Below are 19,779 nucleotides of genomic sequence, written 5' to 3' on the forward strand. Positions count from 1 at the left end.
TTTTGTACCACGCAATTAAAACTAGTTATCTAACCACTAAGTCTTAGCCAAGACTTAATTAGCTCACAAGTATCTGTTTCCGAAGGAAATGGAAAAATTATGTCAAATTTCTCAATTTTTTTGTTACTTCTCATTGAAAAAGATATCTTTGTACGAAAAGAAACTCGTATTCTTTGTAGTAAGAAGTACCCTAAGGAATTAAGCACTGATTCATTTGGCAGTTAATTAAATATTTCGAAAAATTTTGCCGTATTTCTTCAGATAAAAACAGATACAGATATAAGTCTAATAGTGATTACCGCCACTCATCCTGAAAGCCAAATTTGATCCATTCAAAAATACCGATTAACCCGCGCACAAGCCTTGAAAGAGGTTTGCTGGCAGTTAAAAATATAGAAAATCGATAAAAATGACAAATGCAAACATATTGCAACTGCAGATATTTAAGAAACCTCCATTTCGAAATATTAAATTGATTAAAAACCATTTGTTTGTATCTGGAAGCTGTCAATTAACCCATCTTAAGAGCTAAAAAAGTACCACAGGTCCTTAAAGATCCATAAACATATAAAAGACAAAAAAATTTCAAAAAACTTGAAAGCAATTGCAAATTTTAAAAAATGATGCCAAAACTAGCGGTAACCCAATTTAATGACAATAGTTTGCAGAAAAAATGATTTTTTTAAAGAAAATTGCTTAAATTCTTGATATTAAAATGTTGAACACCACTTTATTCTCCCTAGAAATTATGTAGTAACATACAATCAAACCCTAGAGGTTTCCTAGACACTGAAGAAAAGAACTGAACTGCAAATTTTATCAAAAAATTGCCAAAATATGTGTTCTAAAACAATTTAAAACCATTTTTTGCCCCTAGCAATTATGCAGTATCATTCTATTATACCTGCCAAAAAATCTAGGGGAGGTTACCTGGCCATTGAGGCAACAAAAACTGAAAAAAAAACAAATATTTTCAAAAACTTGAGAAAAATAGCAAGTTTAATTTACAAACAAAAATTCGTGACATTGAAATGTAGAAGACCATTCTATTGTAACCAGAAAATATGCAGTAACCTAACAACAAACTCTAGAGGAGTCTTTATGGACCCTGAGGCTAAAAAATAACGAAGATTTTCAAAAAACCTTGAAAAAACAGCAAAAATAATTCTTTTTTCGTGTTTTTTCGTGTTTAACTTTCGTTATTACATTTTGGAGAAAAAAGGTAAGGAGTTTTTTCGCACCTAAATTTCCCGCTTCCTCAAAAACTGGCGGTATGAACAAAAAATCACTCTTTCTGTTCCGCTTTTTGCAACTGATCAGCGGCAAACACGAAGCGGTATGCCCAAAAGAACTGGCACTTCAAATATTTAGTATCTGCTCACAGAATGCATCAAAGCAGAGCATACAACAATTTCAAGTCAAAAACGCAAAATTAGCCAACCTAAATGACAAGAAAAATTAGGAAAATTTAATTTATTAAGCATATATTACAAGTACACATACCAAAGGAAAAATTTGTACCACGCAATTAAAACTAGTTATCTAACCACAAAGTTTTAGTTATGACGTAATTAGCTCACAAACATCTCGTTTCGAAGAAAAAAGACAAATTGTGTCAAAATTTCGAAATTTTTTCTTAAATATCATTGAAAAAGAGATCTTTGTACGAATAGAGACTCGTATCCTTTGTAGTAAACAGTACCCTTAGAAATTAGGCTCTGATTCATTTGCCAGTTAATTAAATACTTCGAAATATTTAGCCGTATAATATACATAAAAACAGATACAGATGTAATTCGAAAAAAGTGATTACCGCCGCTCATCCAGAAAGCCAAATTCGATCTATTCAAATATACCCATTAACCCACGCACAATCCTTGACTATTAAAAACTGCAGAATTTTGAAAAACCTTCTTGAATTCGAAGCATTAAAATGTTTAAAACCACTTGTTTGTCTCTGGAATCTGTCTATTAACCATCTGTAAGAGCTAAAAAAGTACCACAGGTCGTTAAAGATCCATACAGATATAAAAGACAAAAAAATTTCAAAAAACTTGCTAACAATTGCAAATTTTAAAAAAATGTTGCCAAAACTAGCGGTAACTCAATTTCAATTTTCAAAAAGTTTCATGGTTCCTAGCAATTGATAAACTAGATATATGATAATAGTTTGCAGAAAATTTAGTTTTTTTTAAAAAAAAGCTAAAATTCGAAATATTAAAATGTTGAACACCATTCCATTCTCTCAAGCAATTATGTAGTAATATACAATCAAACCCTAGAGGAGGTTTCCTGGTCACTGAGTAAAAAACTGAAAAAAGAGGAATTGAAGTGAGCGAGACGTCATATGGTCGTATCAAACACATTGCCGACGAAAACAATCAACATAACAAAACAAGTCGCATATTACAAGTCAGAGAATATTTATTGAGAAACAAGAAATTATACCTTAAAATATCCAACAATTGATTCCAAAAATCATCTGAAACTAACCGGATCAAAACCTCCAAAAAACGAATATCGCCGAGCGTGAACAATACATCACAACCGAGAAAGCGAAATTTTGAGAATTAGAATGAATGAAATTTCGAGCGAAATTTTGAAAATTAGAATGAATGAAATTTCGAGCCGCAAATCATTCGCTTTTTCGCACCACTTTTTGCTTCATTGTGACCAAAATCCCTACTCGAAATTGACTTCAAAAATTATCAAAATGAGTGAAAAGATCTTAAAAACATAGCAGGAAGAATTCCGGCATCGATTTGAAGAGTTGTCTCCGCTAACAAAACTAATAATTCGAATGAGACAAAAAACCTTAGAAGCATACAAGAAAGCGGCATTTTGAATTTTTGGCGTTGTCTCGGCAAACATTATAACACCAAAACTGTAATAAACTTAAATGAGAAAAAAGCGTAAGGTGTCTACTAAATATTCGGAAAGTATTTGGAAAAACCTGCAAAATTGCTCTTATCCAGAAGACTTCAAAACGCTGTTAAAAGCATTGATATTATTATCACTAGAGATTCAGACACTTAAGCCAGAACACAAAAATAAGAAACAAAAAAATGAAAAAAAAGCAAGTGAAAAGCAATTCGCCCGTTTAAAGAAAATTTATTCGCACCTAAACTTCTCGCTTCTCCAAAACCAGGCGGTATGAACAAAAAATCACTCTTTTCGCTTCGCTGTTTGCAATTTACCAGCGGCCAAAAAGGAAGTGGTATGCCCAAATGAACTGGCAATTCAAATATTTAGTATCTCCTCACAGAATGCATCAATGCAGAGCATACAACAATTTTAAGTCAAAAAATGCAAAATTAGCCAAACTAAATAACAAGAAAAATTAGGCAAATCTCATTTCTTTAGCATATATTACAAGTAAAAATACCAATGGAAAATTTTATTTAATGCAATTAAAACTAGCTATCTAACCACTAAGTCTTAGCCAAGACTTAATTAGCTCACAAGTATCTCTGTTTCCGAAGGAAATGGAAAAATTATGTCAAATTTCTCAATTTTATGTTAATTCTCATTGAAAAAGATATCTTTGTACGAAAAGAAACTCGTATTCTTTGTAGTAAAAAGTACCCTAAGGAATTAAGCACTGATTCATTTGGCAGTTAATTGAATACTTCGAAAAATTTTGCCGTATTTCTTTAGATAAAAACAGATACAGATATAAGTCTAATAGTGATTGCCGCCACTCCTCCTGAAAGCCAAATTTTATCCATTCAAAAATACCCATTAACCCGCGCACAAGCCTTGAAAGAGGTTTGCTGGCAATTAAAAATATAGAAAATCGATAAAAATGACAAATGCAAACATATTGAAACTGCAGATATTTAAAAAAGCTTCTTCATTTCGAAATAATAAAATGATTAAAAACCATTTTTTTGTATCTGGAATCTGTCTATAAACCCATCTTAAGAGCTAAAGAAAGTACCAAAGGCCCTTAAAGATCCATAAACATATAAAAGACAAAAAAAATTTCAAAAAACTTGAAAGCAATTGCAAATTTTAAAAATGTTGCCAAAACTAGCGGTAACCCAATTTAATGACAATAGTTTGCAGAAAAAACGAATTTTTTAGAGAAAATTGCTAAAATTCCTGATATTAAAATGTTGAACACCACTCCATTCTCCCTAGAAATTATGTAGTAACATACAATCAAACCCTAGAGAAGGTTTCCTAGCCACTGAGGAAGAAAACTGAACTGCAAATTTTATCAAAAAAAAATGCCAAAATTTGTGTCCGAAAACTCTTTAAAACCAATTTTTTGCCCCTGGCAATTATGCAGTATCATTCTATTATACCTGTCAAAAAACCTAGGGGAGGTTACCTGGCCATTGAGGCAACAAAAACTGAAAAAAAAACAAATATTTTCAAAAACTTGAGAAAACAGCAAGTTTTAATTTATAAACAAAAATTCGTAAAATTGAAATGTAGAAAACCATTCTATTGTAACCAGAAAATATGCAGTAACCTAACAACAAACTCTAGAGGAGTCATTATGGACCCTGAGGCTAAAAAATAACAAAGATTTTCAAAAAACCTTGAAAAAACAGCAAAAATAATTATCTTTTCGTGTTTATGGTTGCAGTATCAACAAAATGGTTAAAAATTAATTACATTTTGGAAAAAATTCGAACAACAAAAAATTGCACCATTTTGGGCTCAAAAACACCTAAACATGACGTTTTAACATTGAATTAACGCTTTCCCAGCAGTTGCACCACTCTAAGCACTTGACGGACAACCAAATCCAGCTTTGGGCCTCTAATGAAACTTAATTCCCACTGGGCCTTTCCTCTATCCCGTTTTTAAAGATCAAAGTCATTGAAAATTGTGTAAAAACGTTTGACAGAAAAAATGCAAGACAATTCCTGAATTACAATTCAGAATTCAAGAAACAGAAGACAACACTATCAGCCTCCTTGAACGAGCAGCCTCCAATAATAAATGGATTTCGTAGTTAAACAAACTCGTATTTCTTAACTAGAGGATACATGGTCTATTATCAAGGTCAAAAAGCATTAGAGATGCTAACTAAGACTTGAAAAATCAAAGTTCAAGAAGGGGATATCTAAAATTAGTCTTCATGGTTTTATCATGTTTCTTTGTTGGATTTTGTGTTTCGATTATGATTATGTTCACTTTAGATTGCTTGGCTGCGCAAATGCAGCTTAAAATTAATTTGAGCGATCAGGATGGTCCAAGGATGAAACAAGCCCCAAAGAGTCAAAAATTCCATGCAAGATGTCAAAAAAGGCAGCAAAATGAGGTGAAGCAAAGCTTTTTTTTTATTAAACTGAGTAAAAAAATGCGTGACCAGTCCTGAATTACAATTAAAAGAATTGAACAAACCAAAGAAAACACTATCAGCCTCCTTAAAAGAGCAGCTTCCGATAACGAATAAGTCATAAATACAGGCGTCCAAGAAAGTACACAGAATACGACAAAGATCTAAAAACTTTATTACCTTTCACTATTAGAGGAATAGGGTCATTGAAGTAAATAAAACTTAATAGTAGCTTAGACACCAAACGGTAACTTATAAGAAAAGTATTGAGAGAAAAAGTAAAATGGCAACAAATATTTGGAAAAAAGCTCTTTTAATGATCAACTTCATTGCAAATAAGTGGCGTAGAAGTCATTGATACATACTAAGAAAACCTGAATCTTCAATTTCCTTCCCATTATCTACAGATAGTAAGCATATATCAACTTAAAATAAAACGATACATTGGAGCCTTGTAACACCAGCAGAAACAAATGCATCAATCAAAAGCTCACAAACAATTTACAACAAATGGTCTCAAAGTAAATAAAGTTATTAACAGTCAACTGAATCCCCCCAATTACGCCTAAATAGTGAGCAAATTAGAGCTATTTTAATGACTAAGGCACCGAACAGGAAACAGCTAAAAAAGGTGCAAAAAACATATTTTTCAAAAATAGTATCAAAACCTTGAAAACTGTTAGCTATGCGAAATACAAAAAAATAGATTCAAACGCAACTGAATAGAGAGCATAGTAGCATATCCTTCGTTGAGACTAAGCGGCAGAAAAAATAATACAACTAACAGAATTAGCAAAATCTAAACATAGCTGGCATATTGCCAGAAAATAGACGCAATAGCTTTGTAGATCTACAGTCTCAAAAAACAGTAAAAAAGACAGACTAATAAATTCTTCTTTCATTGAAGGCTGGGATCTTTTCCGTTTGTGCCCCCCCCCAGTACGTTATGCGCCCCCCAGTTACAGAGCACGTGTCATTACATAGTAAATCATTATGTAAAGTTATTGCACGTGCGTCTGGGGGATGCAAATAATATGCACCCACTAAGCTGGGGGGGCACAAACGGAAAAGATCCGAAGGCTGATATATTATATTTTGATTAAAAATCTGTATACATTTTTGCTGCCTCTATCAGCTGCTCTCAAATATCCTTCATTTAGAGTGACACAGCCATTTGACCTTATCTCTTTGAATTAAAGTAAACAAAAGTCACTTTCAAGGCGAGGAAGTCATTTTTGAGATTGAGTAAGTCAAGTGTGACCAAAAATTTAATCACGCGAATGAACAAAAAACTCGCTCCACTGAGAGCGAAAAATGACGTCACACACGCACTTCAGTTGAAATTGCATGAACGAATGAACAAAAAGCAGATTTGAAGTGGCTGTGACGTCATATGGTCGTAACAAAAATCGCGACGACGAAACAAAAAAAAAACATGAGAAGGCCAAGAATAGCCTCAGCTATCGCTGTGCGGCTATTAAAAAATAACATACTTTCTAAATAAGTTGAGTCAAACTCATTCAAAACCTTCAGTTGTGAAAAGAATAAACACGAAAAAGCCTAGTAAGATGTCTAATGGGATCGATCATTAATGAGACAAAAAGACAGAAAAACTAGCCAACAAAACCGCAAAATCAACAAAATATCTTTTGAACACAAATTGTCTTAGAGTCCTGAAAACGAAGCATATGAATCAAAACCTTTCATTTGACCAAAATTATGACTCAAAAGGGAAGTACCTGGAGCTGTCCATGAATATACTGATTTATAGAACAATAAAATAACGATACCAACGAAAAAGTCCAAAAACATTGTTCATTTTTTTAAAACAAGTGATGTCAAAGTCTTTAAAACCGTTTGATCCTTTTTCAAACCAGTACAATAATTTGAAAAAACTCTCAAGAGAGAACCAATCAACCCCTGATTAACGAGAGTAAATAACAAAGCAATAAAAAGCACTGAAAGGCAAAATCCGAGAAATAACTTACATTTTATGAAGACAAATAGTGACTAAGTCTTGAAGACAATTAGTTGCAATTTGTGGGGGTTTAAACAACTCCAATTATGCATTTTTAGAACATGTGTATCACTTTTCAAATTTATTCGTACAGAAGAAGAAAAAAGCGAAAACAGAAATCAAATTGCCGTGAAAAATGTGGAAAAACTTTTGCTTTCAAAAACCAAAACCCTGTTTAAACACCTTTTTCTCAATTTACTTCAAAGCAGTTTGAAACAATATCACGCCTTATCATTACTCAATTTTCGCTCTTCTTACTACTCCAGCGTGATTAAAATCACTACTCCAATTCGAGTACTAATTGACAAGAGAAGTTCAAATAACTATGAACAATCTATGAAAAAAGACAACGCACCAATACAATTAAAATTCTTCGAATTGTGATAAAAATAGGAGCGCAATATTAGTCGGCTGAGATTATCACGGTGGCCGTTATTTAAAAATGAGAAAAAGAAAGTGGAATAAAAGAAAAGGTCGACAACTGTTCAGTTTTCACAGATTTCTCCGAAAACTGACCTACACGCAAAACTCTACATTTTTCGGAAAGATTGGACACTTGCAGGAAAATTAACAAGAATTAAACCAGTGCCGAAATTCCAGCCGCAGCATTGTTTACTTACGCAACTTTTTTGGTGACGTCACATGATAGCATTCGCGGTGGCTGAGCACTCTGCTTTTTTCGCTCACAGAAATCTCCTGAAACACAACATCAGGTCGCATCAGAACAGTCCAATTTATTTTTACTAGATTGTGGAAATTTTGAATTAACCAGATTTTTGCTACAAAAAGTTGTACTTGCGGTAGATTCCAGGTGTTCTATGTTATTTTAAATGTTGAGCATTTTTTTGCAAATTAGGAAGATCACTAAATAGTACTTATCGTCAGTAGCTATTAAAAACGAATATACATAGATAGATACAGTTATATCAACCTTAGAACTTTAATGGATAGTTAACGGAAAAATGGTCTTTTAGTACCAAAAATTTTTCATTGGCCTTAAAGAATGACACAAAAATAAATAAAACAAACAATATGCGAAATCTAAACACGCATCAAAGCATGAAAAACACCAAAAATCACAAAATAGGGGTTGAAAAGATCGGCGAGGCATTACAGACCCAGTAATACTGTTTTTGTTTGACCAACACAACCCGCACAATAATGTTATGACCCAAAATTGCCATTAGGTACAAGTCTCGTAAACTGCGATCAACATCAACGGAAACAAATCCAAAGCAAACACAACAAATAAAATTGAACAAAACAAATCTAGTAGCAACAACAACAAGGGATCCTTGTGTATACAAAGTCTGTTGCTCATCTCAACACTACTGAAAATTCATAATTTTGGCCTAATTTTCCTTCAAGTGAACTAATTCAGTTCTGTACTCTGATCTGCAGGGTAAATTTGACCGCCTTAAAGTATGCTCGGGCAAACGAGATCCAAAACTATGGTTCTTGTGACTTTAGAGGCTGATTATTCGTATTTATGTTTTGTCGTACACAGTTCAGAGTTGGTCTATTTTACGTTCATAAACAGCAATTTAGCTGCGGACAAATTAGAGTAACATTAATTAACGACAGGGAGCAAACTGCCTAGAAGAGGTAGCAGAACTAAGATTTAAAACCAAGCAGAAATGATTGTTGGTCAACACAGCGTTTACTTCAAAAATGAGGTATTGAAAACAATTATTAAATATAGCTGGCAGATTGACAGAAAATAGCCGCAATAGATTTGTAGATCGGCAGTCTAAAAAAAACAGTAAAAAAGACAGCCAAAAAAATTCGTTTTTTCATTGAGGCTGATCTGTTATATTTTGATTAAAAATCTGTATAAGTTATTGCTGCCTCTATTAGCTGATCTCAAATAACCTTCATTTAGAGTGACACACACCCATTTGACCTTATCTCTTTGAATTAAAGTAAATAAAAGTCAATTTTAAAGTGAGGAAGTCATTTTTGAGAGTGAGGTAAGTCAAGTGTGACCAAAAATTTAATCACGCGCATGAACAAAAAAACTCGCACCACTAAGAGAGAAAACTGACGTCACACATGCAATTCAGTTCAAATTGCATGAACGAATAAACAAAAAGTGGCTGTGACGTCATATGGTCGTAACAAAAATCATGACGAAATAAAAAACATAGCCGGAAGAATTCCGGAAGCGACTCGAAGCGTCAAAACTTTGCTAACAAAACCGTAATTGCAGCTGAAGCCACAAACTTTTGTTATAAACCATTGACTACTTCTCCAGGTCTGCTCTAAAAATTGGTGAAACTTTAACCACTGTCAACAAGAGAAAGAAAAGGCAGCAAAATTTTATATTATTGAAAACGTTGGTAACGTTAAAAAACCCAAACAAATTAAGGTGGGCAAAAAGCTGATAATCTGCAAAAACTGGCAAGGTTATCAACAGCCCACATATATTTCATAATTCTAATCTGAAAAAGATCGCAAAAGCAAACGGCAGACAATAATCTTAGAAAATCTTAGTTATATCTTTTCAAAAAAAGAAAGATCAAATTTAAGAATCAGAAAACAACTAAAATTACACTTCTAAAGATAACTAAACTGCGCTAAAGATAACTAAACTGCGATAAAGACAAAAAACAACACATACACACACATACTGTTCCTTTTTGTACATAAGCTAGACAACATGATTTCATAATAAATCAAAAATAAAAGCATAGAAAAGACATAAGCAGCAGAAGAATACTCAAAGGCAAAAAATCGTTTACTTTAATGACAAGGCCGGAAGAAAGTTGAAGTAAATTGTCATTAGTGGAAATTTAGGAAGAAGCTTGCTATAAAACTCTCAGTAATGCCTATTGTTGCATGAAATGAATTGCACACCAAAAAAATGACGAAAATCTAAGAAAAAGCTGAAATCGATAAATTTTTACAACTGAAAAAATCAATATACCGAAAATAAATTTAGGTGCCAGGACATAGCTAGAATGATACTAACTAGAATGTGAAGAAGATGGTCACAATTCAAGGAACACCGTAACAAAAAGACATTCTTGATTTTTGAAAGTTAAAAATCAATTTTAAAAATTCAAGAAAAACGAATACATTTCATTGTTCAGCATTCAAGACTGAGAAAAGATAACTAGTCATCCGATACAAAGATCTATCCTCCTGAAGAGACCAAAAAATAGGAAACAGCAGAATTAATAAACAAGAAACATTGAAACATTTTGCAAAAAAAATGGTCAAAGAACTTTTAAGTTAAGAATGCATTTATGAAAAAGTTTTAACTGTTTTTTTCAAAACTTAACGCCAAAAAGTGTTTGAATTCTTATTGAAACTAATTTAAAGTCCCTCATGTTGCACAAAAAAAAACTATTTCTAGCAATTACAACCAGATTAGAAACGAAAAACTGACGAAAATCGGAAAAAACTACCAACATCGGATTAGCATATGTACAATTTTAAGGAACAAAATTACATCGAGGTAGAAAGAGGCGTTGAGTATAGGAATTATCAAAGAGAAATTGCCATATTAACTGATTTTCGAAAAAAAAAGACGGTTAAAAGATCCAAAAAAGAAGAAATTAAAAGAAAAAAGCCAAAACAACTAAAAAAAATCAAGAATAATGTGCCATTTTTCAACTTGAAACGCATTTTCAGGCTCTGCAAAACACTGTGGCATCAATTTCCGAGGTTGACATTTCAATATAGTATCGAATAAAATTTATTTCTACAAGGAACCAATTTAAAAGCAAAAAAAAATGGGCCACTTAGACGAAAAACGGCTAAAAACGGTTATCTATATGTGCAATTCAGTCGAAAACTACTTTTCAAAGTCAAAAAGTCATTCACTAAACGCAGCGCATGATCAAAAAACTTCTCTCGCTTAGCGAAAATCTGTTCACCAAGACAGCTTTTCTCACTTTCGCTTTTAGGTCAAAATGCCACGTGAACGAATCTACTTCCTGTAAAAAAAAAACCGAGAGAAAACCAATACTCCTCTTCGAGTGGTAATAAAAACCGAGAGAAAACCAATACTCCTCTCCGAGTCGTAAAAAAACCAAGAGAAGGCCAATAATAGCCCCAGCTACCGCTGTGCGGCTATTAATCACTACAATAATTTAAAAATGACAGGTAATAGAGTAATAATTTCAATGCTACTCCGGAATCCAAAAACTAAACCATGTAATAAATTCAGCCATTTCGTGAGTATGAGAGCAGTGACATGTCAGGCTGTCTGTCTCGTAGCAAAAACTTCATACCGCCAGAAGCTTCCATTGAAAACTTCCCGTCAGATTAATCAGTTGAAAAGACCAAAGGATCAAAGAATCACAATACACTTTTGTTCGCAGCTGTTAATCACATACTTAGAGACTAGTACTTAGAGTTTCGGTGAATCACATACTTAGAGAGTAGTAAGGCGTACGGATCTAAAACAGCTGCTTGGCCTTTTAATGCCCTCCGAGCGCAACTTGTTTATCCTGTTTTATGAGGACGAAAAGTCAAATGGGTCCGACAAAAAATTGCATAAAAAAGACCACAGACTAATACAATTGCCACAAACTTCGATTGATAATAGCAATTGAAAACCCATGCATAATCTCAATCGCGTGTTCTGCAAAACTAGATAATAAAGGTCTAAAGTTTAAAGAAGAGGCAAACTGTGAACAAATCAGCTCTATTAATTCACAATCAAAACCAATACAAAGTGCTTACTCAAAATCAACTAAATTATATATACAGAAATAGTGAAATGAAAACTGTTAGTAACACAACTCGCACACGCTAAACGACCGGAAGATCACACCCTGCAAAATATTTCTAAGAGTTCTCTAAGCCAGAACAATCCAATGGAAAAACTATAAGCCCGCTTCAAGTACATGTATATAGTCTTTTGTGGACTAAAACGATTAATTCGTTCAATAAAATTGGCTGGTTGAATAAATATTACTCAAAACTTTATTAAAAATGGGGAAAAACAATGTAAGGAAAAATTAGATACCAGTTTAAGATTTGCTAGTTAGACCACTTAAACAATTGTTGATAACAAGAACTAAAACAAAATAAAATTAATTCCTTTTATAATTTGCTGATAAGACTCACTTAGTCCACCTGCAGCCTCCAGACATTAGATGTTATTGTGGTTTGTGAGAAAAAAAAATTCAAAAGGATCAGACGAAAAATCAGCAGCATTAATATAATTGCTTAACACTTTGTTTGAGAGCAATTCATAAGATTACATAAATCGCCAAAAAGCACTTAAAACGGCGGTACCCGCAAAACTACCGGAAGATCACACCTTTCAAAATATTTCTAAGAGATTTCTAAGCCAGAGCAATCAAATGAAAAATCTATAATTCAGCCTCAAGTACATGTATATAGTCTTTTGTGGACTAAAAAGATTAATTCGTTCACATAAAATCGCCTATTTGAATGAATATTACTCAAAACTTTATTAAAAACGGGGAAAAACAATGTAAGGAGAAAATTAGATAACAGTTTAAGATTTGTTAGTTAGACCACTTAAAAGACTGTTGATAACAAGAACTAAAAAAATGAAAATAATCCCTTATATAATTTGCTGATAAGACTCACTTAATCCACCTGCAGCTTCCGGACATTAGATGTTAATGTGGTTTTTGAGAAAAAATCAAAAAGATCAGACAAACATCAGCAGCGTTAACATAATTGCTACAAATTTACTATAAATCGCCAAAAAGCACTTAAAACGGCGGCAAAAAAATATCTCTTAATCCTTTTAACCTTAAAATGCCCCATAAAGTCTTTTTTAATGATTATAATGGTCAAATGTACAACCAAGCACGCCCCTTCGTGTTAAAAACAAAACCATTTTGGTTGAAAAATTTAGAGTTACAACTAAAAAAACTCATGTGCTATGCAAATACCACACTTGAACACAAAAAATTTGCTGGCTGAGCAAAAATTTTTTCACTCTTTTTTTCACTCGCGGCGCTGACTTTTAAATTTTGTAACTCAACGTATTAAAAACAGAATATCTACAAAACTAACCCTCAGTTTCTAAACTAAACTTGGTTCGCAAAAAACCACAATAAGATTATAGCCTCGCAGTCACGTTGCCGCTATTAGCAAGTGGTCTCAGTCGAAAATCATCATTTACATCTTGTAAAAACTGACAAAACTCAATTGTCCCTTACTTCGTTAAAACACCAAAAAATCAACCTAAAGCCCGAAGATAATGTGGCAACAAAACTTGAATCAAAACCAATGCCAAAACTGGCACTCACAAAACCACAAACCTTTGCAAGCGAGCCATTGTGAACAAATAATTGAACAACGAGGCTCGGTAATATGCGTTTGCACAATGTTCCGACCACGCTCACCCCAATCCCCTTCAAATAGCCAAACCTAGAGCTAAAGGGAGGTTGATACCGAGGGGGGAGGGGCCAGGGGGTTCGAGCGCACTGGATTACGGGTTGAACGACGTGCAGAGGCCGAGGATTGGAGGTGTGAGGTGGGTGAATTAGGCGCGGGGCTTAAGTGTGGGGATTCAAACTCAAATTTCGATGAATAGCCACTTAGAGTCTAGCAACCCTAAAAACCCTACAGAATTTAACAGTCGCTACCTGTGTGTCCCGTTTTTGTGGACGAAAAGTCAAAAGAGTCAGACGAAAACTCGGTCCAGCAAAAAATCGCATTAAAAAACACCACACGACCAATTTAACTTCTACAAACTTCATTTAAAAGCAATTAAAATACAGAAGGAACTCCAAAATAACCCTCAAATCAAACTAAAAATTTGAAAGAAAAGGTTATAAAGGTTCCCATTCCCTTTAAATCGTCAATAGCAGCTTCATCTGATGAAAATAAGTGAAAGAATTTCCGGCTTCAAAACTGCTCATTTTTTGCTCCGTTTAGTATTGTTGCGCTACCGAATGAACTGCTTCCATTTGACTTCTCATTGAGGTTTAAAAATTTTTTAAAAATTAAGATCTTGAAAAAGATGTCTCCCCAATATAACCCAAATCCTTTTGATTGTAAAAACAACAAGGAAACTAATAGCAGTGTCGCAATTGTGTTTTTCGGTTATGAATAACACAAAATTGTTGCTAATATTAAGATATTGCCAAATGTTCACAAAAACAGGGATAACTGCTCGCAAAAGACGAAAATTGAAAACTTCTTTTAAATTTATAATTGTACGCTCGATAGGATTTTAATCGATCCTTTTGGATCTTTGCACGTCAAATATATCGATCGGTCACAATTAACTCAACAAAAAACCCTAAGTGGGATCGGAACAAAAACACTCGGGGGAACAAACGGTAGTATCGACCCTCGAGAAATAAATCTTAGTAATTTTTTTAAGACTGATGTGAATGGCTCAACTGAGTTAATCTTGGTATTGAAACTTCCTTCAGCGCACTTGTGATACAGTGCTGAATTTCTAGCGAAGCCAAATCAGTCAACATTCGAGGAGGGCAAAATATCTTGTGATAGTTTAATATAGTCCCTGAATAATAGCTTGAGAGATTAAATATAGGAACTCACCTAATTTGGAAGCGACTTCAGCTGGGTATTCAGTGGTGTTTCCAATCAAGACACCCGTTAAGCAGTTACCAGGAGGTTCGATCCCTCTGCAACCTGTCTAAAACAAGTACAATTTCTAAAATTAAATTTCTTCGGTCAACCGAAAACACGTGCATCCATTTTATTCCACCAGAAACATATAAACTAGGTCAGATTAGTACGAATGCTCAGCTAACTGATGAGCACACAAGCTTCTATTCAACCAAACGAGTTACGCACAGATTATATAGAGAAATGTTCGGCCCTATTTCGCCTTAAGTCAGCCCCAGTTAAGCACATTAAACACATAAGCAGGAACACACTACACTTAAAAACGCTATCGAGCTATACTTTAAATATGAAGATGCGTAGCTGATGAGGAGATGGCTGATGATCAACTGAAACTGTGCTCCGACTTTAATATCAAAAAGGTTATGATTGAAACAAATTACAATACTGAGCATTTCAACTTTACTTGACTGTGTCATAATTGTGATTTTACTTGATTGTAATAACATTGTGAATCGGATTTGCTACGCAATTTACAACATTGATAGACCAGCTGAGGCAAATATCTACTTCATGACTCGACAGTTGTTGATCGAAGTGCTGCGATCTTACTTTGCGATGATTTAACATGAGAGCATGATCGAAAACTAAGGTGCTGGAATGAAACAGAATATCCTATCAAAAGCAACGTAAAATAGCCAAACCTGTTTTGAGGCAAAACTAAAGAAAGGAATTCTCATAAACACTATTAAACTTTTATTGCTCAGAAATGACCGACGCCTCTAGAATGATGCTCTGCGTTTTTCGCGAGTTGCTTTATTGTGAAAATGCGAGGTCAAGTTATGACTGCATCACTTTAAGTAAAATTATCCATAACTATTTTAACGCAGTTAGACCCTGAAAATAATATTAACAGCAGCCACATTTGCGTAGATAAACATCAGCGAACTTACGTCGGACGAATTGCTCTCACACGATTGGCGAGACAATCAATTTAGAAGATGGCATAAGCTAGTAAAACTTATGGTGTAAAAATTTTGAAATGTGAAGGGTTCGCACCCTCTACCTCGTGGTTAAGAGTTCGGGACATTAACGACTGCGAAATACAGGCTATTTACCGTCAGCTCTCAAAATCGGTTATATTTTAGCAACAGAACTAATTTGTGATATAATTGCGCTCATCTCAAATCACTCAGAAGAATCAAAAATTCAAGCGTAAAAAGTAACTCGAGAAGTGAAATTGAATAATAAGCTAAAAGAAAACGCACAAACAAAAATTTTGCATAAAAAGACATACACGTTTACAATAGTTGCTTCAAATTTAGTTTCAGAGCAATTAATAGCTTAGAACTCAGAAATGGTTGGAAAATTTGGTCAATGAGAACTCAAAACATACGTGGTAAACAGACAGTCAAAAGGAGAACTAAAATTTGCACCAAATATTAAGAGAACGTATTAAAAGATAAATACACAAACTGCCAAAATTTGCATGTTGATACTAAAATGAAACATATTCCCTTCCAGTAAACTTAACGCTATATCAAATGATACTTAAAACAATTTCATAATTTTTGTTGACACTAATTAGTCTTTAAAAAATATTGATCACTATTCATTTTATTAAATAATTAGAACCTTCAAGATACCTAAATAACACTTAAAGACGGTATACAGCTTGCAGAAAAATGTATACTCCCTCTTGCTTCAATTTTACCTAAGCTATAAGACTCGTTCATAAGCAATCTAAATTAAAAAAAATTAAAAAAAGAAAAAAACAGCCTAAATAGCTGCGAAAAAGGCAAATTAAGACTGATCTATCAAACTTATTAAAAAATCTCACAGTTGCTTAAAACAATGCATTTTAGTCCCGATGCTTTATATTTAACAGCCTTCTTGTTCAGCTGTTCTCTAATTACCATGAAAAACGAAAAAACAAAATGACCAACACGATCCACATCCAAAAAATTAAGATTTAGAGAAAATTGACAAAATTAGATTAATAACACTTAAATAACATAGCCGGCAGATTGCCGGAATAGCTGCGAAAGAATAGACCTGCGTGCCATATAATAGAGATAGAAACAGATACAGATCTAAATTGAAAAAGAAATCGAGGCCGCTCAAAAAACTAGGCTAAAAAACATTCAGCGATAAATCAATAAAGGTTTTAAAAATTCATTCCACAGAAGCCTCTTATTAGGGACCTTTACTGCACATATGAGTTCCTTTGACCTTAAACAAATTCAAATTGTTAAAGCGAGTGAGAAATGACGTCACGCGCGCAAAGGCCGTTAGTGAGAGGAAGAAGTCATTCAGAAAATTTGACTTTTTCAGCTTTGCTGTGTGAACAAATGTAAAACGAAAAAAGAGCGTCAGACGACGAAACAAAAAAAAACCAAGAGCACCGCAATATAGCTACGCTCAGCTTACAGCTTCGCAGCTATAAAAAGATGCTTGTTAAGATATGGAAAACCTATATTTCCTGCCAAAAAAAATAAGAAAATGAGATCAGGGCAATTGACAACCAGTAGAAAGTTTGCTTGAAAGAAAAAAACAAGTAGAGTCAAAAACAGCAACCAAGTTTCTACAAGTTTTATGTTTTAATGCCTTCGAAAGCAAAAATGTTGCGCTTAAATTTACACAAAGATAAAAAAACCAGCTGTTCTCAAATAAATCTAGAACAAAACTGCATGGGGAATTGAAAAACGCTCAATTTAGAAGTTCAGCTAAAAGGTTTCAAATGGTACCATAGAGCAAATCTTCAAGGTTTTTTTTTAAAAAAGATTAAATCAATCCCTTATCAGTTTTCCATTTGACTTTAAGTACAAAACGGACATTTACGTCGTGCTGTTTTGAAATGTGAATGAAATTAGAGCAATTTTCTATGAAAAGTTAAGAGTTTAAGAGTAAAATGTTACGTCAAAAATGTTCACACACTGAGTGGTGGTACTAAAAATTGCATCATCAGCAAAAACTAATGAAAACACGAAAGAAGAGAAAATAATAATAACGTTGAAAGAATTAAAATCTGCGCCACTTATGGCTCAAAAACTAACCTCCTCCCATTGAATTTAGGCCGTCGGGAAATTCGTGACACAGTACAAAACATTAAAATGCCAGCTTAGTGACCCCATTAATGACCTCTGACTTCACACTGTTTATCTGATTTTGAAAGCTGGAAGTTATCGAAATTATAAGTGAACACAGATTACAAAAAGAATAGAACTCCAACTTAATCCATATTCTTTGGATAGCAAAAAAACAAGAGAATAAAAAAAGCTTAACAGAATTAACATTTCTAAGAATACATGAGACAACATCAGTTCCAACACCAATAATTCATTTACACTAAACTTCCTGAACAAAAAAATTGTAAACTTTTACAAAAATAGCAAAATTAGAAAGTTGGACTCTGTGAATAAGTAAGAAATTAGACCGCTGAGAACTTGAGAAGCCAGCAACAATGACTGGTACAAAAAGAAGCTCGAACAGAGATATGAGGGACAGACTGAGGAAAAAAGAAAGAAAGGATTGAATGGAAGAGGGAACAAAAAGAAGCGGAAGAAGAGGTGGAGGGTAGGAGGATGAGGAGGAAGAGGAAGGGGAGGAGGAGAAGGAGGAGGAGGAGGAGGAGGAGGAGGAGGAGGAGGAGGAGGAGGAGGAGGAGGAGGAGGAGGAGGAGGAGGAGGAGGAGGAGGAGGAGGAGGAGGAGGAGGAGGAGGAGCAGGAGCAGGAGGAGGAGGAGGAGGAGGAGGAGGAGGAGGAGGAGGAGGAGGAGGAGGAGGAGGAGGAGGAGGAGGAGGAGGAGGAGGAGGAGGAGGAGGAGGAGGAGGAGGAGGAGGAGGAGGAGGAGGAGGAGGAGGAGGAGGAGGAGGAGGAGGAGGAGGAGGAGGAGGAGGAGGAGGAGGAGGAGGAGGAGGAAGGGGAGGAAGAGGAGTAGCACGAGAAGGGAGGACGAGGAAAGCAAGGAGTGAGCACGGAAAAAATAGAAACTAACTGGAACAAAAGAAATAGAAAGGGTACGGGAGAGAGAGAGAGAGAGAGAGAGAACAAAATAAATATGAAGGCAGAGAGAGAGTGAGAGAGAGAGAGAGAGAGAGAGAGAGAGACAGAGAGAGGAAAAGGAGGAAACTGAAGAGGAGCAAAAAGAGCGAGAAAAAGGAGAATGATAACGAAAAAACAAGTAGTCAGTAAGAGAAAGATAATACGGAATATAAAACTTAAAAAGAGAAAAGGAACAGATAACATGAAGACGAAGAATTGACAGAGAAAGAGGTGACCCGTCTAAGCCACAATAATTTTTGTTTCTTATCAGGTTTGTTATCTGTTTTTCCAAGTTCGTCAACTGATGGTCAGCATTTGTTCTAGAACGGCTTTTTAATGTTTCTTGAAATGGAAATATTTTTTTTTGCATGAGTAAAAGAGATTTTTAAAAAGCGATAAAAAGAACAGACAGAGGAAAAACAACAAGAGATATAGAGAAAAAAGGTAAGCCCGTCTTAACCACAAAAAATTGTCCCCTTCAGTTGATTTGAAAAACTTTTTTTGGAATTTTGAATCTTTCTCCGCATATGTTCTCCAACGGAATTAGATTTTTTAAAATGCGACCATTTAGGTTTTTAAAAAATTTCTGTTTAGTTTCTTTACTTGCGTAATTCGAAATCGTAAGATTACTTTTTTCAGGTGTGAGCTGACTTCCCTATTAACGTCAAAGATTTTCGGAGGTGGGGCTCTTTAAAGTAAAAATGCGCAATTGCTGCAGCTTGGTCCAACCAATTAGGCTTCTGCCTCTTAACCAGTAGACCCAGATTCAAATCCATCTGTTGTTAGTAGTTATTGCCGAACAGCACGTTTAACGGCCTTTAAAAATGTAAAGACTAGGAGCTTAAACATGGTGGCATAGCATTCGAGTTACGTTTAATATATAAATACT

At 34.3% G+C, this 19,779-nt stretch overlaps 1 protein-coding gene across 3 annotated transcripts in view; it reads right to left on the bottom strand.

The window, feature by feature from the left end:
* LOC142341675 (uncharacterized) overlaps window positions 1-19,779 on the bottom strand; it is a 295,913-nt gene that overhangs the window by 223,937 nt on the left and 52,197 nt on the right. For all 3 annotated transcript variants that reach the window (XM_075392816.1, XM_075392817.1, XM_075392818.1), the window contains 3 exons: window positions 15,551-15,566; window positions 14,820-14,916; window positions 7,934-8,009 (listed from right to left, as the gene is read on the bottom strand). In XM_075392816.1, the coding sequence (XP_075248931.1) occupies window positions 7,934-8,009; window positions 14,820-14,916; window positions 15,551-15,566 (189 nt within the window). The remainder of the gene's footprint in view (window positions 1-7,933; window positions 8,010-14,819; window positions 14,917-15,550; window positions 15,567-19,779) is intronic.

This window comes from Convolutriloba macropyga, chromosome 6 (genome assembly GCF_964194025.1).
Source record: "Convolutriloba macropyga chromosome 6, txConMacr16.3, whole genome shotgun sequence".
NCBI lineage: Eukaryota > Metazoa > Xenacoelomorpha > Acoela > Convolutidae > Convolutriloba > Convolutriloba macropyga.